The sequence below is a fragment of the Brassica napus genome, chromosome C7 (genome assembly GCF_020379485.1).
Source record: "Brassica napus cultivar Da-Ae chromosome C7, Da-Ae, whole genome shotgun sequence".
NCBI classification, from domain to species: domain Eukaryota; kingdom Viridiplantae; phylum Streptophyta; class Magnoliopsida; order Brassicales; family Brassicaceae; genus Brassica; species Brassica napus.
In genome coordinates this window covers 43,368,889-43,390,850 of record NC_063450.1, presented here as the reverse complement: position 1 = coordinate 43,390,850, position 21,962 = coordinate 43,368,889, and the positions used below count along the sequence as shown (strand labels likewise).

The 21,962-nt window shown below is 36.2% G+C and overlaps 4 protein-coding genes and 1 long non-coding RNA gene across 5 annotated transcripts; 3 read left to right on the top strand and 2 right to left on the bottom strand.

Moving 5' to 3' along the window:
• The first annotated feature begins 3,372 nt into the window (after positions 1–3,372).
• LOC106409901 (probable sugar phosphate/phosphate translocator At5g25400) lies at positions 3,373–4,861 on the top strand. Its single transcript, XM_013850445.3, has one exon. The coding sequence runs from the start codon at positions 3,709–3,711 to the stop codon at positions 4,747–4,749; it is 1,041 nt and encodes a 346-aa protein (XP_013705899.2). The 5' UTR covers positions 3,373–3,708; the 3' UTR covers positions 4,750–4,861.
• Positions 4,862–5,331: 470 nt separating this feature from the next.
• On the bottom strand, positions 5,332–8,308 carry LOC106409852 (putative nucleobase-ascorbate transporter 10). Its single transcript, XM_022705728.1, has 14 exons — positions 8,074–8,308; positions 7,890–7,987; positions 7,625–7,801; positions 7,439–7,539; positions 7,275–7,350; positions 7,130–7,189; positions 6,837–7,039; positions 6,645–6,741; positions 6,447–6,533; positions 6,289–6,347; positions 6,075–6,166; positions 5,897–5,974; positions 5,647–5,801; positions 5,332–5,550 (listed from the first exon to the last, which is right to left on the bottom strand). The coding sequence occupies exons 1-14, from the start codon at positions 8,306–8,308 to the stop codon at positions 5,332–5,334; spliced, it is 1,737 nt and encodes a 578-aa protein (XP_022561449.1).
• A 1,432-nt stretch (positions 8,309–9,740) lies between these two features.
• Positions 9,741–13,993, top strand: LOC106409622 (probable boron transporter 6). The gene is made up of 13 exons (XM_013850219.3): positions 9,741–9,819; positions 9,957–10,062; positions 10,141–10,223; positions 10,312–10,504; positions 10,585–10,723; positions 10,796–10,961; positions 11,040–11,206; positions 11,270–11,443; positions 11,531–11,626; positions 11,734–12,173; positions 12,255–12,534; positions 12,630–12,755; positions 12,839–13,993. The coding sequence occupies exons 2-13, from the start codon at positions 9,959–9,961 to the stop codon at positions 12,884–12,886; spliced, it is 2,016 nt and encodes a 671-aa protein (XP_013705673.1). The 5' UTR covers positions 9,741–9,819; positions 9,957–9,958; the 3' UTR covers positions 12,887–13,993.
• A 1,449-nt stretch (positions 13,994–15,442) lies between these two features.
• Positions 15,443–17,817, top strand: LOC106410624. Its single transcript, XM_013851167.3, has 3 exons — positions 15,443–15,675; positions 16,068–16,565; positions 17,070–17,817. Exons 1-3 carry the CDS (start codon positions 15,597–15,599, stop codon positions 17,594–17,596), a joined length of 1,104 nt encoding a protein of 367 aa, XP_013706621.1. The 5' UTR covers positions 15,443–15,596; the 3' UTR covers positions 17,597–17,817.
• LOC106408829 lies at positions 17,708–20,944 on the bottom strand. Its single transcript, XR_002659637.2, has 3 exons — positions 19,675–20,944; positions 18,601–19,479; positions 17,708–18,488 (listed from the first exon to the last, which is right to left on the bottom strand). It is a non-coding gene; the product is annotated as an uncharacterized LOC106408829 (long non-coding RNA).
• Positions 20,945–21,962: the final 1,018 nt, after the last annotated feature.

The following is a 21,962-nucleotide window of genomic DNA, read 5'->3' as shown; positions in this document are numbered from 1 at the left end:
GAATGCATGTATTACATCAATCGTAAAGCATCAATTTCTGGAACACCAGTGGAGTCGAAGACAATTTTGGAAAACCCATCAATGTTAGTAACCTTCTTAAGTCGGCCTTATTATGAAAGATGAAAAATATTAGCAAGATATACATATAATATCAGCACCAAAAGATTTATTATATACAATAAATACAATAGATTACTTTGTCCCCAATTAATTGCCAACACTGTAAAACACATAATACTATGTCTGCATCTATAGAATTCCATAAATCATTGAAAACATGAGCAAGTGCACCATAAGCGACACACTTAATGACGACGTTACTGTAAAAAAAAAAGGGGATCAAACCATGTGATACTATACAAGTTCTGGTCACGCAAACTTTATTTCACAAATATTCTCCGATCGATTAAGGTAAGTATTTCAATTCGTCGAATTTTGTTTCCTTGAATACGTTAACATTCTTATTTTTCTTTTCTATAATATATTCGATCTCGTGATTAATTCAATTGTGTTTCCTTTTAAATTTGAAGCATTAAGTTTTGGGAATAAAAAAATGATTTTCGATGACTTGAATCTAAAAGATCATAAAACGATTTGAAGCTCATATTAGTTTTTCAAAACATTATGATAAACATGGTTTACTTGTTGCAAGATTAGATATGAACAGCAATACATGTTATGATATTTTATTACAAATCGGCATATCAAGCTAAAATAACCAATTCAAACCGTAAAAAACTTAGTTGTACGAAGTTTAAAGAATCAATTATTTACTCAAGCGTAAATGACTTAAAACACACGTATATTTTATTGCCTTATTTAAATGAACCACTTCCAAGTTTTCGAACAAACAATAAAGTCTCTGTTTGAATGGTAATAATATGTTGCCTTAGTTAAATCCCCGTTTTTTTTTAAATCCGAGTGTATTGTTGATCGAAAATCTTATAGTATAATGTAATGACCAGTGGCATTTTTTTGTAATTATTCTAGTTGAGAAAGGGCTTTTAAAAAAATGAGGTGAGAGTGCATGTAGTGATGACACCTAGGAAATGACACACATGTAATAAACACATGAAGCCAAGGTTATTTTTTATCAATGCTCCTCAAATAATAAAAAAAGGATGGTGTACTTGTCATAATATATATATATAAAGTTAGTTTTTTCTCTTCTTATTGGCAAGGGGGTTTGATGACATGTGTACCCATGTATTTTTGTTTTTATATTTTAGGTCATTCTTCTTTTACACTATTGCAATTTGGCTTAGTACTTTCTAATTGTGCACTATTATTTTTCTCATACTAACCATTATTATGTGAAGTTTTATAATATATTGTATTAGTCAATAAAATTGGAGATGAATAAAGAAAAAATAAAAAATAAAAATAGATTTTAAATATTTTATTTATTCACAACTAAAAATAACATAAATTTTTACTATTTTATTATTTTTATTAATTTTCTATTATTTTATTTACAAATTATAATTTATTTCACTATTAAAAATCAGAAAATAACTAAACTAAAAAAAACTAGAGTAAGACACATAATCTAAACTTAAATCTCCACAATCACAAAGAAAAAATAGAATACTATAGTAACACTTACTCAATAAAAGTCTGAAACACAAATGAACGCGATCAAACACCAATCCAAAACACCAAAAAAAAGATCGAGAAAGAATAATCATCGGACCAAAGTCACCACGAAACAGGAAAATACATGCACAACCACCAGCTAAAAGGTATGAATTACCTCACAAACAAAACAACCACATACAAGGAGCTCATGCCAACGAAGAACCACAAAGCTCTGAATAGAAGAGACCAAAGCACCAAAAGACTAACTCCACACACCTATACCAAAGGAAGCAGGAGAAGAAGAAAAACAACATAAGGGAGGGAGAATGGAAGCCAACCACAGAGAAATAAGAGCTCAAGTTTGAGACAAAAAATAATCTTCCAAGCTCACAAAACATACACGAAGGAAAACACTATCCAAACCTTGAGTGACATATATGTGAAATGGAGAGCCACCAGAGACACAACCAGCGATGAAAAGTGCAACGAGATGAGAGAACAAAGAAAGAAAAAGAGACTACACAAAATCAGCAAACTGTGGAGCCATCCTCGAGCTATGAAGAGAACATAAAAGTCAGATCACCAAAAACCAGATCTTAAACACCAAGACTAGCAGGGACTATCAACGGCAAGCCAACTACGAGGAAGACAACTAAACTCTGATCCAACCCAAAGAGATGTAGTTCCTAACATTAGTCAAATCTAAGGAAGAAGAGGAAAAATATTGACAAGAACAGCGTACAACATCATGAGAAACAACCGCACAACTGGGAACTCATAAACTTGATCTACAACAAATATCAGATAATCTCACAAGAGAAGAAGAAGAGGAAAAACAAGAGCAACAAAGGTGAGCCTTTTCCGGTGGTGGTAAGAAACACCGCATACCGGAAATGTAAATAAATACATAGATGGTGACGGCTCAAGTCAAATTACGCGGAGACGAAAAAAAAAATTTTATTAGAATAATGTTCAATGTTGTTAAAAAAAGAATAATGTTCAAAAATGTGAAAATATGAAATACAATTTTGACGCTGAAACCATTAATGTTAGAATCAACAAATGCTTAAATTCAAAGTGATTGAAATTCAATATGCTTTACATTAGAAGCTCAATTCACCACTAACAAATAATACTATACATACAACAACACATTATTGAAAAGACGAACACATAATATATTAATCTATAACCTAATACTACATAACACAATACAATATTAAATCATGCTCTTCACAAATAAATACTGACCACATAATTACATCATCCAAAAATATCTTATTTAACCATAACAAAATAATATTCAGCGCGTACAACCCCCTGGTATGTTATAAATCATTGCTTCCCTTATATAGGGCTCTGTCTCTGGAGAACTGAGTTTCTGCCAGCTTTGTGTCTAAGAATTTACTCTCCTTCCTTGGTTATGTATTTTGACAATGTATTCCTTTTTGAGTATGATATAAAATTCAGTTGACCAAAAAAATAAGCAAGCAACGTGGAAAAATAATGGGTTTTAAACTTTTAATTAGGAGAGTAATTGTAAAAGTAGGTGTACAATTAATCGCTAACCCTTTTCTTTAGTGTATGCTATGATAAGTAAACTTGTAAAAGTGTTACATTGTGCGAATATCCTATAATTACTATATGAGAAATTTCATAGGATAATTTTTTTTTTAATTTTTTTTCACAAAAATGGTCTTCAGAGAAAAATGACCAAAATAAGTTTTATTAAAGAGTATAGGATTTCAAATTTTAAAAATAAAAAAAATAAATATTAAAATTTTCAAAATAAAAATAGATTATTTTAGTTATTTTATTCCTTGAAAACTGACAAAAACTTAAAAATGATTATTCGAGAGAACTGTTTTGTTTTTGCTATATCATTTATATACAAGAATATAGATATTGTTTTCTTATAATATGAATATTGTTTAATCGGTAATTAAAAGAAATTTATAAGTTGGTGAAGCACTTCCGTTACGTGGGAATCGTCTCTTTGTTTGGTAAACACTCGAAACGTATTTTCAGGATCTCACACCCAAAAAAATTACCAACTCACTCGCTCAACCACTGTCTCAGCCATAGAACCACCGTCTCCGCCGATAGAATCTGTATAAATATTTTTAGCCAATGGGGAAAGGCGGATCACTGAGCGAAGGCGTGGTTAAAAACATCATCCTCTCGTACACTTACGTAGCGATATGGATCTTCCTAAGCTTCACCGTGATCATCTACAACAAATACATCCTCGACAAGAAGATGTACAACTGGCCATTCCCCATCTCCCTCACCATGATCCACATGTCCTTCTGCTCAACCCTAGCTTTCCTCCTCATCAAGGTCCTCAACTTCGTCGAGCCTGTCTCAATGTCACGCGACACTTACCTCAGATCAGTCGTTCCTATAGGCGCGTTGTACTCACTCTCCCTCTGGCTCTCCAACTCGGCCTACATCTACCTCTCCGTCTCCTTCATCCAGATGCTCAAGGCCTTGATGCCTGTCGCTGTTTACTCCATCGGTGTCTTGTTTAAGAAGGAAGGTTTTAAGTCGGAGACAATGGTTAACATGTTGTCTATCTCCTTCGGCGTCGCGATCGCTGCTTACGGTGAAGCTAGGTTTGATGTGTGGGGTGTGGTTCTCCAGCTAGGTGCGGTTGCGTTCGAAGCGACGCGTTTGGTAATGATTCAGATATTACTTGCGTCTAAAGGAATCACGTTGAACCCTATCACTTCTCTTTATTACGTTGCACCTTGTTGTTTGGCTTTCTTGTTTGTACCTTGGATTGTTGTGGAGTTTCCGGTTCTTAGAGACACTTCTAGCTTCCATTTCGACTACCTCGTGTTCGGGACGAACTCGTTCTGTGCGTTTGCTTTGAATCTTGCTGTTTTTCTTTTGGTCGGTAAAACGTCTGCTTTGACCATGAATGTTGCTGGTGTGGTTAAGGACTGGCTCTTGATCGCCTTCTCATGGTCGGTGATTAAGGACACTGTGACTCCTATTAATCTTTTTGGTTACGGGATTGCGTTCTTGGGCGTTGCTTATTACAATCACGCTAAGTTAAGAGCGTTGAAGGCTAAAGAGGCTCAGAAGAGTGCTCAGCAGAGTGATGAAGAGAGTGGTCGACTTTTGGAAGAGAAGGAAGGCGGGAGGAAGAATGAGCCAGAGGATTAGTAAGGTGAAGAAATTGGTTTGGTTTTGAATTTTTTTTTCCTGCTTAAATTGCATTTTTGTTGGAATAAGAGCTTGAAGGGTCTATAGTAGATGGAAGACAAAGTTTGGTTTATGATAGTGAGACTTAAGAATGTCAAATTGCCTTGATGGAGAATCTGAGTTTAGGTTTTGATCTATTTGTCTAACTTACTGGTTTGGCTACTACCTATGGATCGTAGATTGCTTGAATACTATCTTTTGGGCTTGCCGTGATTTATGAATTTGTTTAGCAAAAAGAGAATAATATCTTCACACTAGGTAATATTACAAAATCTATGCACCACCTGACTATTTTCATAAAATTGAAACCCCCCATAACTAATAAAAGGTTTGAAACATTGTTAGTGTTACAAAAAAAAAAAAACATTGTTAAGTATAGGGCCCTTAAGTATATTCGTACAAACTTTTATGGTATATAAAAACTGAAGATAAAAATGTATCAAACTAAATCTAACAAACGCTATAAAATTGAGGTGACACAAAGAGCGAGAATGAAACATTTAAAAGGCAAACAAATTAGAAAGAAATATATTTGTGAAAGTTTCAATGAGAAGGGAAGAATTTGTTGAGGCAGCAAGGTAGACCATAAAACTCATCGTTTCGGACATCGAGATTGTATAGTTTGAACTTTTCCCACCATTTCAGCCCGCAATCTTTCTTGGCTTCATCGTTCTCACGAGACAATGTGCAATCAAGCACTATTGCTATCATTCCCCCAACCGTTGTGTGTGACATAAATATCACTCTTATCACATCTTCAAACTGGTTTGTATTCACATTATCCAAGAAACAACCCATATTATGAAAATAATATGTTTTAAAAAATTGTCTCAAAAGTATCCAAGAAGATGTACTGACCCAACTGGAGTGATGATCAGACCGCCAACCTCCATTGTAGTATTCTCTAAAGTATTGAGGAATTGAAATAGCCATGAAAAAGGAAAATCCTAAGATGAATTTGGTGTTGAAGCTGTTAAGGTTGCAAAACTGTAGAAAGCTAAGCCCCGCAGAAGCTACATTGCATTATAAATTATTTTATTTTTCAGTGAAAGCGACAAAGCATATTTATTGTACGAAAATGTAAGTGTGATTTCATGAAAAGACTTACACACAAAACACAAGACGATGCAGTAAACGGACGCCATGATTGGTAATGGTATGGACGCAAAAAAGGCTCCAAACTTTCCTGCATTTTGATCAAAATAAATAAGATCTAAACCGAGAAAATTTCACCAAATTCATTTGTACAATGGAAAAGTTTTAACAAAAAAAAAACAACAAAATACCAAAAATGGAGAAAAAGAGCATGAAGGCAGCTGATATTTGTATCACTCTTCGACTCCCAATTTTAGTCATTGCCAAAAGTCCAACATTTTCTCTGAACATTAGCGTTAACCATATCATAAGCCTTTACTAGAATTTATACATAAAAATTTGTAGTTATTGATAGATAAATACTTGATAATTAAAATTTTAGTTTAGAGGTAAGAGGTTCCTTACGTTGATGTTGTGATCCCTGAGACGCCTCCAAGCATGCCGTTCAGTAACACTCCAACTCCCTACAAGATATTCATTCAAGTAATTATAAGATGATGAAAGTTAATATTTAATAAACGGATAAAATGAAAAAAATGACATTAAATTATTCTTAGACTAACCAGCCAGCCAGTACCACGGCTAATAACCGATGGTGGGATCGGAGTTGCACTTCCATATCTTGCAGATGCGTAGAACAAACCCGTCGACTGCAATAACATACAACACTTGCACTCTTAATAACCATATAGTTTCCTTGATTTTTAATATTCAATACTCATTTTGATTCCAGATTATCAATTCCATAACTAAAGAATAACCTCAAAGAGAGTGACGAAAGAAGCAGCCATCATCGCGAAAGAATCAGTGAAGTGGAAGGTTGGGCTTCCCCATTGGAAAGGATATGGTAAGTATATCCTATTGTAATTCACATAAAGAGAATAGAATTAAAAAAAATTGAATATATTGATAGTGAAAAAACAATAAGAAAACATTGAAATAGAAAAACTGACCAAGGAGTGTTGGATATGAGACCATTACGATCTGTACGGCAACTAATTTGAGTAGTTTGAGGCTTGTGGTTATAGACACCACTTGATGTGAGTAGCAGAGCTAGCAACCAAGCCAATGGAATGCATATCATCATCCCATAGCGATCGCATCTTGATCCGTCCCAAATCCCCCCTTGCTTCATCTTCAGAAAGCGCGGTAAGTACTAAAACCCACAGAAAAAGAAATGACGTTTATTAATGTTTGTAGGTTATCATATGTTAAACAAAAAAAAAAGTGATTGCTAGAGCTTTACCTGCGTGACTAAAACCAGTAAGATCAACCCGGGAAGTCCCACCTCAACGCACCTCGCCAACTACAAAACAAAAGATTTTTACAACACATAGTATAATATAATAAAATATTCAATAATCAACCATAATGAGTATATATAAGCATACCAAAGGGAAGCCAATATGGTAGAGTCCTAGACCGGCAAACGTTGCCAAAGGAGCAATTGAGAGTGGGCTTAGAAATCTAATGATCACACAAATAAAAATATACTTTCATTTAGTTGGTGAGTCCGAATTCTGGTAAAGCAAAATAATATTAATAGTTTTTTTACCTGGCGATATTTCTCCATACGCCTAAGAAACATACAAGAACTTGGAAACAGCCGGCGACAATCAGAGCCCCTTGTATACTTCTCATTGTTCTCACAAATCTCTGTTTAATTATGTGATCAAACCGTTTTTTATCAGTGAGGTTTGGTTTGTAAGAATAAATTGATGAAACCAAGACTAAGACTTACTTCAAAAGGATCAATGTAGTGAGTGAAGCGGCTTGAGGAAATAATGGAAGTGATAGGTATGATATAGGCATAAGAAGCAGCAGCTATTACAGGCAATCGAGTTCCAAAGAAAGAATGTAACAATGTTGTTAATCCAGACACAAATAGCATTGTTTGTATAACTCTAGCTTTCTCTGCCTGAGAAATGACAAAATATATTGGAAAAAGGTTAAACATAGATCAAAAGAAAGCGCATAAAAGAAATTAAAGTTAGATCAAAACTTACATCACCACCTCCCATGATTGGAACTAAGAGACTTGGAATAAGAACCGTGATGCCAAGACTCAACAAATAATGCTGGAAACCTAACACCACCGCTTCAACTACAACACGAGAAATAGCATTATTTACACCCAGCATAAAAAAAACACTAATTTAATAAAATAATTCTTTGTTTTTTAAAACATACGCCAAGGAGGAGGACTGTTGACACAATACTGAATGCCGGGGAGTTGTTCTTTCACCGGGTGGGGTAGTAACTCCACCGTCCTATTGCAACCTCCACTGTTGTTTGTGTTTCCGCCACCACCGTTGCGGTTGCCGCCACCAGCGTTGTTGTTGCCTCCACCAGCGTTGTTGTTGCCCCCACCACCGTTGTTGTTATTGCCGCCACCAGCGTTATTGTTGCCGCCACCATTTGCCATGGACGTTGTTACTTTTTTTTTTTGGTAAAATGGACGTTGTTACTTTTTGTTTCCTTTGAGAGGATCTAGCTAGTCGAAGGGTTGAGTAATTTGAAAAAGATGGAGAAGGTGTAGTGAAAGGAGAAGAAGTAAAAAAGGTAGTCTGAGTTAAAACTCTTAGCCCGTCTCCAACTATTATTTGTAAGCAAAAATAAATTATATAATTTAAATTGATTAAATGAGTATATTTTTCAATTAATGTGGTAATAAAATTCTTAACAATGTCAGTTTTGATACATGGAATTTGAAATAAACGAATCCTGTTGATATTTAGTTATTTATTATGACTTAAATATAAATTTTGAAATGTTTGACTATAATTATCGAAATATTATGAATTTTGAAAAATGGCGACTCTTAACGGTCGAAACGGAAATGTCAATATTCATGAATACTACAAAGTATTTAAATCGCTTATAGGTCAAAATGAAAAAAAAAATTACTTCGAAGTTTCTCACCCGGTCAAAGGTGAAAAACCGAACCGAACCCGATCCGAAAAAGTAGTACCGAACCCGAACCGAAATTGATTAAATATCCGAACGGGTTCAAAATTTTGGTATCCAGAGAACCGAAACCGAACCCGACCCGAACCGAAGTATTTCGGGTACCCGAATGTATCCGAAATAGATTTATATATCTAAATATATTAATTATTTTTAGATTCAATGTATATTAAAAACATTCAAAATATATAAGATACTTTTAAGTTGTCTAAAATACTTGAAAATATATACAAATATTCAAAAGTAAATTTCTAAAATAGCTAAAATATACTCAAAACACCAAAAATAGTTGAAATGTCTACTGATTCTCTATTAAAATATTCAAATCAAACCAATTTATATGTTAAGTTTAGGTACTCTGACATATGTTATTCAAATTTATATGTGATATAGTATTTTATTTACAGATTTTGAGAAATTGAAACTATATATTGAATTTTAAAATTTTAAAAATCATTTAAATGAGTTATCCGAACCCGAACCGAATCCGCAAAAATCCGAAACGAACCCGAACCGAAATTTAGAAATATCCGAATGGGGCTAAAATCTTTAACCCCGAAAACCCAAAACCCGAATAAACCCGAACCGAACCCGAATGGATACCCGAACGCCCACCCCTAGGTGAAATTTAGTATGCTGAGGTGTCATATGGAGTTTAATTAGCTGTAATTAACACGATTATTGTTAAAACAGTTAGAAACAATGAAACATGGGTGGAGAAATTACGCGGTTTACTAATTGTCAACTACTTAATTATGTCTTAACCCGTGTACGTATTGTGCAATGCTCTCTGGTTTCATCTTTGTTAGCCAATGAAATTTTGCCACCTCAGCAATAGAAGTCCTTACCGTCTTTTTCTCCCCAACGATCGATTTCTGTCTTGTCTTTTCATCTCTCTCTAGAATTTTCCAGCGTATTCATTGAATCTAGAGAGAGAGAGACGCAACACACCGTCACCAAACTCTCCAGGTATGTCAAAGACGATTCAATGCATATGTATTGAGGCTATGTCTCATCACTTTCAAAAGCTATGATGTTTTAGGTTTTTAAACCTAACTGTGAACGCGTGTGTTATCTTGTATAACACGTTACGTATATCTCTGCAGCAATGGAGAGTGAAGGAGGTCCCTTCAAGGGGATACTCAGAGATATCGAAGGTAGACGCAAATGCTACAAACAAGACTGGATTCTTGGCTTCAAAACCGGTTTAAGGTAACAACACAAACTTCAAATTTAAAATCTTTCTGTTGATTATGTATAATCTTGATGTTTAAATATGTTTATCACCAGAATCTTGGCTCCGACTTGCTATATATTCTTTGCCTCGTCTCTTCCTGTAGTTGCATTTGGTGAGCAGTTAAGTAAACACACAGGTATTATATTATAACTCCTTCCTCCCATGTTGCTATGTATTGAATGTCTCATAAGAGTGTTAACCTAGCTCTGATGATTAATATATAGGTGGATCTCTGAGTGCTGTGGAAACATTAGCTTCTACATCTCTTTGCGGAATCATTCACGCCATCTTTGGTGGACAGCCATTGTTGATACTTGGGGTTGCAGAGCCAACCATCATGATGTATACTTATCTTTACAGTTTCTGCATTAGTAGACCTGATCTTGGTCGAGAGCTTTACCTAGCTTGGGTGGCATGGTAACTAATAAAACATAATCTTGTTGCTGCTTAAGTCAGAATGTATATGTTGTGATGTTTGCTTACCTTGATATCTGCAGGGTTTGTGTATGGACTGCAATTTTTCTTATCCTTCTTTCGATATTCAACGCGTGCACAATCATCTCAAGGTTTACAAGAATCGCTGGAGAACTCTTTGGCATGTTGATTGCTGTTCTCTTCCTACAAGAAGCTATCAAGGTACCAATTCCATTGTCTACTAAGTCATTAAAGTTACAGATAACATGTTTTAGTTATATACATACTATGCAGGGATTGGTTAGTGAGTTTCGAGCTTCCAAGAGTGAGCATGATAAATCAAGAGAGTCAGATTTCCTCTGGCCATATACAAATGGGTTGCTTGCGGTAATTTTCTCGTTAGGTCTGTTGATCACAGCGTTAAAGAGCAGGAGAGCAAAGTCCTGGAAGTACGGTTTTGGTACGTTATTGTCTATTCACATTATTCACTTGAAGGTGTGTGAATAGATATTCATTTTAGGCCACTAAAAACCAACAGGGTGGCTTAGGAGTTTCATTGGAGATTATGGTGTTCCCTTAATGGTATTGTTCTGGACTGCATTGTCTTACACGGTTCCTAGCAAAGTCCCTGAGAGTGTTCCTCGGAGACTGTTCTGTCCTCTTCCATGGGAGACAGCTTCATTATACCATTGGACTGTAATCAAGGTAATTAAGATGATTAATCAAGATTTACTTATAGAATTAAGCAAAAAATTGTTTTATATACAGGACATGGGAAAGGTACCAGTAATGTATATATTTTCTGGGATTATACCTGCTGTGATGATAGCTGGACTTTACTTCTTCGACCATAGTGTAGCTTCCCAAATGGCACAGCAGAAAGAGTTTAACCTAAAGAATCCTTCTGCTTACCACTATGACATCTTCTTGCTTGGAATCATGGTTTGTTCTAATTTTTTAAAAACTGATTTCAAAAATATATTTTCATGCTATAACCAAAAAGTTGTTATGGTGATCATTTTTATATAGACTTTGATATGTGGACTACTTGGACTTCCTCCTTCAAATGGTGTTATTCCTCAGGCTCCAATGCACACAAAGAGTCTTGCTATTCTCAATCGTCAGGTAAGATTTGAAGATAGCTAGAGAGATCATAGTTTCTTACAACTTCAGAGACTGACTTATTTTTTGATAGTCTCTTACAACTTCAAAGCCTTATTTCTTGTTTGCAGCTGACACGCAAGAAGATGGTGAAGAGTGCAAAAGAGGGTATGAAGATGAAAGCCAGCAAATCAGAGATATATGGGAGAATGCAAACAGTTTTTATAGAGATGGAGACATCTTCACCTCAGGTTTGTTCAGTAGCTAATGATTTAAAAGACTTGAAAGAAGTTGTGATGAGACCAGATGAAGGAGGAGATACAAAAGGAAAGTTTGATCCAGACGTGCATATTGAAGCTAATTTGCCAGTTAGGGTAAACGAGCAAAGAGTGAGCAACTTGTTGCAATCAGTACTAGTGGGTTTAACACTTCTTGCTGTACCAGTCATCAAGATGATCCCAAGCTCCGTTCTCTGGGGCTACTTTGCTTATATGGCTATAGACAGTCTCCCTGGAAACCAATTCTGGGAGAGACTGTTGCTTCTCTTCATCCCTCAAAGCAGACTCTTCAAGTTAGTTAAAAGCTTTGTTTCTTGTTCTTTAGAGAGAGATAGAGGTTTCTCAATCACTGGTTTGGTTTAATCTTAATGCAGAGTTTTGGAAGGAGTACACGCTTCATTTGTGGAGTTAGTACCATACAAAGTGATTCTGATGTTCACACTTTTTCAGTTGGTTTACTTTCTCTTGTGTTATGGCATGACATGGGTTCCTGTGGCTGGGATATTTTTCCCGGCGCTATTCTTCTTACTCATAAGTATAAGAGAACACTTGCTCCCCAAGCTATTTGATCCGCAACACCTTCAAGTGCTAGATGCTGCTGACTATGAAGAAATAGTAGCTGCACCTATACAACACTCAAGTTTTGCTTACCGAGTAAAGCTCTTCTGTTTTTTTTTATTTTTGTATTTTCTGGTAGGGACTTTATGTCAACAAGTGTGTGATACCTTTTAAACTATTACTGTGAGCAGAAACTGGGATCTTCTCGTCATTTATCAGAAGGAGAAGAAGAAGATGTGTTTCATGATGCAGAGATATTGGATGAGATGACTACTAGTAGAGGAGAAATCAGGATCCGAACCATAAGTTTCAAGGAGGTAGTAATGAAAAGCTTTCATGTATATTCCTCATAAGTTTCCTAGTTTGGTTTACTAATGCAAGAAAATATTTTCTGTTTCAGCCGCGCCTTGAGTCTGAAGAAAGGCGTGTAACCTTTGAGCCTCATTGAAACATACAATCCTTTGGAGTTGTTATATTTTTTGTATACAAATGTATCTGCGTCATACTTTTTTATGGTGAAAATATGTTTTCAGCAATTATAAAAAAACCTTAGTTTGTCCTCAAATCTTGGCTATTACATTCAAACTATAAAGGCAACTTAACAAAACAGATCCTAATCTCTTGCGCTTTTTAATTATTCTTTAGGCTTCAAAATACAACACAATTTGGTTTGTATGGCTATGCACGGTTCATCTGAACACTGTACTTATGTTTAAGATTGTATGATACTGATGCTTAATGTAAGCTTGCTTGAGCAATGGATTATGTTTAGACTAAAAAAGGATACATGTTTATGTTTAGAATTTAGACAGTTCCTCAAAGATGCCACTTTAAAACATTTTTTACATGAATTATATGCAGCGATCCTTTGCACGGGTCATGGTGAATAAGTATGAGGTAGATGAGGATAAGATAAGGTATTATATTTAATAGACTTGTCAGTAGAAAACGATATGAACTTTTATTTGAAGACATTTCCATGTGAGTCACATTAGTACAGGAGGGTCGGACATGAATAATTAATGGATTAATTGACAAACAAACAAAAGAAGAGACAATTCTGAATTCAATGTGAGTAACTTCGTTCTATTATTTTCTCTAAACTGGCAACTATTATTATTGCTCATTATTTACACAGTTCTTGCTGTTGTTCTGTGCATACTAGAGAAGCTTTTGGAAAACCTTTTTCACTTGCGTGATCAAAAGCTCAAATGGTTTTGTATCCTCGCTTTATCAAAAAGCAAATCTCAAGACGACAAATAACTTTGTGTGAACATCTCAGGCGGTTTTTGAGCTAATCTTGGTGCCTTTAAGTTCGAATTTAGACCACCTGCCGACTGAGATAACCACTAATTCAAAGATTGGCTGTTAAAAGCTCTACTCAAAGAAAAAACAGTTTCCCATAGATTAAAGTTATCAAATGTTGTTAGCTCAACTAGAAAAAAAAAACTATATGACAAACCTAAGAAATAACATGATTGAGTGAGTTTGAGACGAAACTAATATTACATATTGTGGTTGTCATTTAATATTTAACTCATATAAACTATTTAAAATAATATAATTATTTCATAAAATAAAACATAAAAATGAACTAATAAAAAAGATTTAAGTGGCATTACAGTATCTTGCAAGGTTATTAAAAGTTCTCTTTACATAACCAATTCTCACTGTTTCAACCCACTTTTTATTTTTAAAAATAAAATAATCATGAGAAACTTGTTATTATCGCCGGTTGGAGAAGCTACATAATTCTAGGTTCATTGTTCTAATAGAGCATTAATCATATGAATATAATAACGGACCTCAAATGTTTTGTCTTTACAATATGATGATTAACCTAATAATACCAAAAGCTTATCTATAGTTAGCTTGTGCGTGTATGGAGGGATGAGGCTAATGGGCCCGTAGAAGAGTAAAAGAAGTGTACAAGGAGGAGGAAACAGATGCATGATCCTGCCTTTTGCACGTCTCTTGTCCCTATCTCTTCTTTCTTTTATACGGGGCCGACCCACTCGTTCGTTACCTACCGTCCCCACCCACGTTTCCGACGGTTTCTCGTCCCTTCATTGCATATCAAACAGCGATCATGGTTCGTTCAAATTTGCTCTCAGTTTCCTAATCAATATTTTCTGCTGACTAGTAACTAAAATATCGTTAAACCATAAAAGTAACCTACATACAATTTATATAAATTTGTGTAGCAACTGAAAAAAGGTTAGGAGGTCATACAGTTGAAAACTAACTAATACGTTGTGGTTTATGTTTATTTTATTCTGGATAACATAGAAATACATTTCTTTACTAATAGAATTGGCACACCCTTTCTTGAGCTGATAAACATGAGAATAAGACGCAATTCTGAATTTCTGAGGAGGCCAACTTTGGAAACCGTATTCCTAGCCAGTGAACGGTGCCCTTCATAGCCTACACATTTCTCATTTCTATAATAAAAAAATACAGCCAAGAACACAGTAAGAAAAAACGCATGAAGAGACAAATCAAAGAGGACAAAAGACTTAAAAATATCTTTTTAAAAAGAAGGAAATAAAACTCTTTTAACTTTGTTTTTGGTGTAACACATGCAACGCCACGATAAACGATTCTCCTCGTAGTATCTCCACCGATAATTCTATCAAAACGACAAAGATTGGCCTCATCACAGTTATTATAATTAATCAGATGTCACATAGACTAAAACGTAAGATTACTAAAAAATATATCAATTATTTTCACAATATTAGTCTTATGTGTTTACATCATTACATGTGTTATGGCATGTGGATAAGAGATTGTCGCATAATCACGTTTAGTGTTTTTTGTTCTTTGCTTGTGGTCGTCTGTCTTCCCCAGTCAGTCACCGCCTCACCATGACATGACTATATAATTATAAAACAGTACTAAAACTAATAGCATTAAAGACTAAACTAAAACTTTTATATCAATAAGGTTCCAAATCTATGGAAAGCAGTAAGGTCAGTACCCCACGTGGGACACGCGAACTTTACATCAGTAGGCAGAGTGGCACACACTCGTAATTCATAGCAACCTCCAAGGGCACTTCGATAGCTTCAGCTCCTTATAAGCAATACCTCAACTCTCTTTGTTAATTACTTTCTACACTTATCTCTTCCCTCTCTACCGGGAGTTCCTTTACAATGGGAGGCGTCACCGTCGTATCTCTCGTCCTTCTTCTCATTGCCACCGCCAATTCCGCCGTTGTCCCCTTCCGCGACGGTAAGCTTCTTTAACACCTATACTTGACTCAACTATAACATTTTAGATTTACTACTATAAATAAAAAAAAATAGCAATTTTTTTTTGAAGAAAAAAACTCGAATTCTTTCTGTAAAGTTATTTGGGAAATAATTTTAATACATTCTACGTGAAAGGATGGTAGAATTACAATTTTAACCCTGTTTCTGACACAAACACACCGCTGTAAAGTTCTTGGACCATTTTCAATCAATGAAGTTGAGTTGGGCCCACCACGGAAGCAAAGCCATGTTATACACAGGCCCAGTTAGGCTGTCTCTCAGACACACCTCACGTGCCTATATCTTCCTTTTTTCTTTAAATTAATTATTTTAAATCGCTAATACTCTAAAGGTCAAAATGGTAATTCACAGGGATATTACCGAACGGAGATTTCGAGCTAGGACCAAAGCCATCAGATATGAAAGGAACCGAAGTAATAAACAAGATGGCAATCCCGAACTGGGAAGTAACGGGCTTCGTCGAGTACATAAGCTCAGGACACAAACAAGGAGACATGCTTCTCGTTGTTCCCGCCGGAAAATTCGCAGTCCGGCTCGGAAACGAAGCGTCCATCAAACAAAGACTTAAAGTGGTGAAAGGAATGTATTACTCGCTCACTTTCAGCGCCGCGAGGACGTGCGCTCAAGACGAAAGGCTCAACATCTCCGTGGCACCTGACTCTGGTGTCATTCCGGTGCAGACAGTGTACAGTAGCAGTGGGTGGGATCTATACGCTTGGGCGTTTCAGGCGGAGAGTGAGGTCGCTGAGATAGTGATTCATAATCCAGGTGAAGAAGAGGATCCAGCTTGTGGTCCGCTCATTGATGGTGTTGCCATGAGAGCTCTTTACCCTCCTAGACCAACAAACAGTACGTAATTACTCTTTTTACTGTTCTTGAATATGGGTTGTACTTGTAATCATGGTTCCAAAAATTCATATAGGCATACAGAAAAAACAATTTTCTTAAAATCAGATTAGTGTAAATATTTTAAATTAAACAATAATATTATTATAACTATAAATCTTCAAATTTGTAATTTTTTTTTGTTTTATTTAATTTTGATAATTCATTAAAATAATTTTATAATTAAAACCAAAAACTAAGATATATTAAACATATATAAAATAAATCAATAATTCGTTAATTATATTGAAGTAATAATTAAAGCTAAGATATATAAAACATATATAAAATAAATCAATAATTTGTTAATTATATCGAATTGATATTTAATTAATGTATCATTAATCTATTAATCTATGGATTTAGCTAATCTGTTTACTAGCTAGTCTTCTACAAACCGCCTAGTTATTAAGCTATTTATTGCATTTGGTTGTAATCATTACAGCTTCTATGTTATGATTTGAACAGAGAACATTTTGAAGAACGGAGGATTTGAAGAAGGTCCACTAGTACTACCCGGCTCGACCACAGGAGTTTTAATCCCACCGTTCATAGAAGACGACCACTCTCCTTTACCCGGTTGGATGGTGGAGTCTCTCAAAGCCGTCAAGTACGTAGACACAGAACACTTCTCAATCCCGCAAGGTCGCCGAGCCATTGAGCTAGTGGCTGGCAAAGAGAGCGCCATCGCTCAAGTTGCTAGGACCATCATCGGGAAGACTTACGTCCTTTCGTTTGCCGTTGGAGACGCCAACAACGCTTGCAAAGGATCGATGGTGGTTGAGGCTTTTGCGGGAAGAGACACGCTTAAGGTACCTTACGAGTCGCGTGGCACTGGAGGGTTTAAACGAGCTTCTATCAGGTTCGTGGCGGTTTCGACAAGAACTAGAGTTATGTTTTACAGCACTTTCTATGCCATGAGGAGCGATGATTTCTCCTCTTTGTGTGGACCTGTGATTGACGATGTCAAGCTTTTAAGCGTTCGTAAGCGGTAGATGAATGGAATCTTACTACAAGAAATGAAACTGTGCGGGTTTTACTTTGATAATATATCGTCTTTTTGGTGTGTTCTTGATTTTATTCGAAAGAGATGTAAAAGGTGACCGTTTATTTAGGTTATATTGTATTTTCTTGCGTGAGAAGGCACATGAAGGTTGCCATTTATAGCTACAAACTTGCAAGAATAAAAGTCAGCAACATCAAGTTGATTGCGTTACTCTTAGAGCTATCTTTATCCAAGGATACTAGAGGGTTTCTTAGCGTGTAGATCTCGCGTATGACCCACTTTTTTTTTAAAGAAACCAGTTATCAAAACTACTAAATAGTAGTCGGTCCTTAAGGTTTCTTACACTGTTCGTGAACCCCCACTGACACGTGGCGGCCAGTGATTGGTTCGTTTTTAAATTTTTTTTTTCTAAATTCGAAAAAGTAAAAAAAAAAAAAAAAATTAATAGGGTTTCCGGGATAATGATGCTCTTAGTTTAAGTCTTGAACTGTTAGATGACTTCTCAAATACACCATTAAGAGATACTTATCCCAACATAAAGGGGTAGCATATAGCATTACAATCATCTTTATGAGAAACTTACCACTACGCTATAACTCATAGGAAGGAGATTGGAGAAGACTCAAATCTCTTTATTCGTTGGGGAAATGCAGTCTAACAACCGTGACCACACCTCCTGAGCGCTCAAGTTCACAAACAACAGCGTCTCCTTGCTTCAGCTTGTACTTTCGACATATAACAGCCCAGCCATTGAAACAAGCACACCCTCCGTAGATCTTAGTGTTTGCCTCGATTTTTTCGTTGGGGAGAAGGTAAAGCATGGGGGAATTGTGTGGACCAAACTGCAAGCCATACTTCTCCGTCACCAGATGGCTCACATACTAAACACAAAAAAGATGGGGAGAAGAAGACAAGTCTTAGCTTAAAAAGGAAACAAAATATAAACTCAAAACTGTCTGCAGAGAAACTGAAAAAAAAAGCTGTGATTATTACCAGAACAACGATTTTTTTACCCAGCGTCTTCACAAAGAAAGGGTTACTCGGATTTGAGAGGTACTGCTCAGGGTTGTTGACATGAGCATCGGCCTGTCTCGCTCCACTTGCTGAAAACAAAAAGAACCAAACTTAGTAAGGAATAGTTTTGACTCTGACAAACATGAATATGATGATACGTTCTGCATGAATAGTCCTACAAAACGCTACGACTCCGCAGCACACGAGAGATGAAACGAGAAATGAGCAGAGAGATGAAGACAGCGGACGACATTGTCGCGAGTGGCCAGCGCCGGCGAGAAAAAGCGTCGCCGGTGCCGGAGCGCATTGAATCACAGAGTACCTCGAGCCCCGTGCCTAGGAGCGTTAGAGCGTTAGGTTTTTTTTTTCAACTCTTCTTTAAACCTTTAAGAGCATCATTAACCCAAAAACTCACTTTGGGTCTCTTAATGATTTTTAAATATTAAATTTTACTTAAGAGACCTAGCTAAGAGACATCAACATTTTTGTGCTTTAATGGGAGTCTCTTATTTTAGGGGTTCTTAGAAAAAAATTAAACATTGTTTTTGAGTATTGTATAATTTGTGATCAAAATGTATGAATTTGTGATCAAAATGTATAAAAAGTTTTTGATTATTTCCTGAACATGAGAAGAATGGTAAGAGAAGAAGAGTTATATGTGTTGTGAGATGCACGAGCCGTAGAGAACGGAGACAGAGATGTTGCAGGCTCCTCAGCTATGCTTGGCTTCTTTGGAGGCACCACAGAGCGAGAGAGATCCTCAAGGATAGTTTGATTCCATCGTTGGCGGCCTTACCACAGGCTCAAACTCTTGAATGTCATTCATATAACCATTGGTCTTCCTCCCTTAAAAGATCCCTACACGAACACAAATGAATCACAACAAAAAAGAGATTCAGTCAGACATCAAAGTGAAGCAAAATCACAAAAACTAAACACAACTAGTAGAGATATTTCCCCAGAGGATTGCTGTTAAGTTATGTTGAGAACAGAACAAAGCTAAGCAAATTGTGTTATCAGAAGAAGCGCTTCTTGGTGTAGTGAGAAACAAACCTTTTTGAGAGCAATACAGCTTGAAGATGAGGCAGGTTTCAGAATCTCAAAAGAGCAGACAAGAAATTGGTCCACGCTCAATAATGCACCTGCATTGTCAAACTCCCAGCAATAGTTTGGAGCAGAGAAGATAGTTTGGAACTTGCTGGTTCCACCGATTGGCGTACTCCTTTCTTATGGCGACGATTGATGAGGACGTAGTGAAGCGACTGAGACGGCGGCGATTCCGGCGGTGGAAGTTTTCACGGAGAAGTTTCAGAAGATGAGAGAGATGAGAGAGAGATGGAGACGTCGCGACGTGTGTCCCCTAAGGGACGTCTCTTGTTGCGCTTAATTAAACAACGTCTCTTGCATTATTAGGTATTTTTCTTTTTAAAAAAAAAAATTATTTAAGATACGGTTAAGCAGCCCCGATAATGATGGTCTAATTTTCTGAGTAAAAATATTCAAACTAGGAAAGCTGACACGGAATAACAACAACTAATTGAAGTCTAAATAGAAGTCTACATCATGTTTGGTAATGGCCAAGTAAATTGAATAGTCGGTTTCGAGCTGAATAAAATTCTATGCATTACATTCATCAATAATTTCATACTATAATGTTATTTATTTCGTAGGATACTAACTCTGTGATTGTTTTTCTTTCTCTCATCAAGATTCGCAAATTATATATATTTTCGGTGTAATAGTAGTACCATGCAAGAACTAATAGTTTCAAATTTTAGGTTATGTTATAAATCATGGAGTGGATTGCCATTAACCAGGCTCGGTCCAAGACCGGCCCAATACCTAGAAGATGGAGAGACGGCCGAAGCCCTAGAGAGAGGAGAGAGAGAGCCGACTTCAGGAGAAAGAGAAGCGGCCATAAATCTTGGAGAAAAAGAAACCCTTTCATTTTCCTATTAGATGTAATCTTTCTATTATTATGTATTAGTAGTTTTCCTAATCCTAATGAGTTTAGGTTTTGGATACTTTTCATTTATCTTCATCTTGTAATCCTTATATAAAGGAACCTCCATTGATCATTAATAATACACACAGAAATATTCAGTCTCTAAACTCTCTAATTACAACACGTTATCAGCACGATAGACTCCAAAACCCTGAGACAAAACCTAACCTAAAATCCGTCACACATAAACTCTAATCTAGGCGCAACTTAAAATCGATCTATCTCTCAAACCCTGAGGAACCAGACGACGAACCACATATCATCTTGAAGCTCTTGACGAGACGAATCCATCAGCGCAAACCGTTCGTCGATCCGATCTCAGACGCGCCCTCACTCGTAGGAACAATACGCGGCACCGTCTTGGTCTTTTGGAATCCTAATCCGAACCAAGATGATTTTCTAGCCAAATTAAATCCTGTGAGAGATAAGTTTATCATACCTTAGTTGTTTGATGATATCTTGCTCAGATTATGGTGTTCATGTAATCTAATACTTCTTGTTTTTATTTCATGATCTGAGAGGAGTTGGTGCAAAGATCTCAAACACAAAGCTGTTCGCGATCCATATACTGACCATGACCCGACGATCTCAAGCTTGACCAGCTCACGGTTCTTCTCATATTGCTTCCTGTTCACAACAGAGCCAGCCCACATTCGCATCACAGCCAGCTCGCAATTAGATCAGCCGCTTGCAAAGGCAGCAGCTCGCGAACTAGATAAGAAGAAGACGCGTCCCGATCGCGTCCGACTACCTCAGCACACATCTGTGACCAGACGCAAGACCGTTCCATACAGCTCGCGTCTCGTCCCATCTTGCGACCCGATAAAGGAGCCAGCTCGCGTTCGTGTGCAACTAGAGGTTCATCTGACTTTGGTGGTCCGGTTCAACCCTACAAAATAAAGGTAATTCGAAATCTGAAAACAAGAATCGAATTTGGTTGTTTTGTAAAGATTGAAACCCTAAAAGATAATCTCTAAAACTAAAAGCCATAAGTTAAATAGATCAATCCCCTATGAGTAAATCGAAGCTCTATAAGTTCGATCTAAACCTAAAAACGAGATTGATCCATTGATCAATTAAAATCAGAACCTTAAAGGTTTTTGAATCTCAAATCAAAGATCAAAGTTTTCGAAATCCTCTAAAACCCTAATTTTGGAAAATCGGTTTTAATTTTGATTTGAAACTTGAGTGTTTGATTGATCGCCTAGAGCTATGATTAGGATTGTTTTAAAACTTGAATTTGAAACTTGTTTAAACTGAAACCCTAATCTCGAATTTAAAATCCTAAAGGCTTTGAAACCTTAAACTTTAAAGATTGAAAGTTTAATATTGTTTT

Excerpts from the sequence above, each read along its gene's own strand:
- LOC106409901 (XM_013850445.3), top strand. The coding sequence starts at position 3,709 with ATGGGGAAAGGCGGATCACTGAGCGAAGGCGTGGTTAAAAACATCATC.
- LOC106409852 (XM_022705728.1), bottom strand. The coding sequence starts at position 8,308 with ATGGCAAATGGTGGCGGCAACAATAACGCTGGTGGCGGCAATAACAAC. Across the intron at positions 6,742-6,836 it reads CTCATATCCAACACTCCTTG|GATATACTTACCATATCCTT; the intron begins GTCAGTTTTTCT and ends GAATTACAATAG. Across the intron at positions 6,167-6,288 it reads TCAGGGATCACAACATCAAC|AGAAAATGTTGGACTTTTGG; the intron begins GTAAGGAACCTC and ends GCTAATGTTCAG.
- LOC106409622 (XM_013850219.3), top strand. The coding sequence starts at position 9,959 with ATGGAGAGTGAAGGAGGTCCCTTCAAGGGGATACTCAGAGATATCGAA. Across the intron at positions 11,444-11,530 it reads TCTTCTTGCTTGGAATCATG|ACTTTGATATGTGGACTACT; the intron begins GTTTGTTCTAAT and ends ATTTTTATATAG. Across the intron at positions 12,756-12,838 it reads GAACCATAAGTTTCAAGGAG|CCGCGCCTTGAGTCTGAAGA; the intron begins GTAGTAATGAAA and ends TTTCTGTTTCAG.
- LOC106410624 (XM_013851167.3), top strand. The coding sequence starts at position 15,597 with ATGGGAGGCGTCACCGTCGTATCTCTCGTCCTTCTTCTCATTGCCACC. Across the intron at positions 15,676-16,067 it reads CGTTGTCCCCTTCCGCGACG|GGATATTACCGAACGGAGAT; the intron begins GTAAGCTTCTTT and ends GGTAATTCACAG. Across the intron at positions 16,566-17,069 it reads CCCTCCTAGACCAACAAACA|AGAACATTTTGAAGAACGGA; the intron begins GTACGTAATTAC and ends TGATTTGAACAG.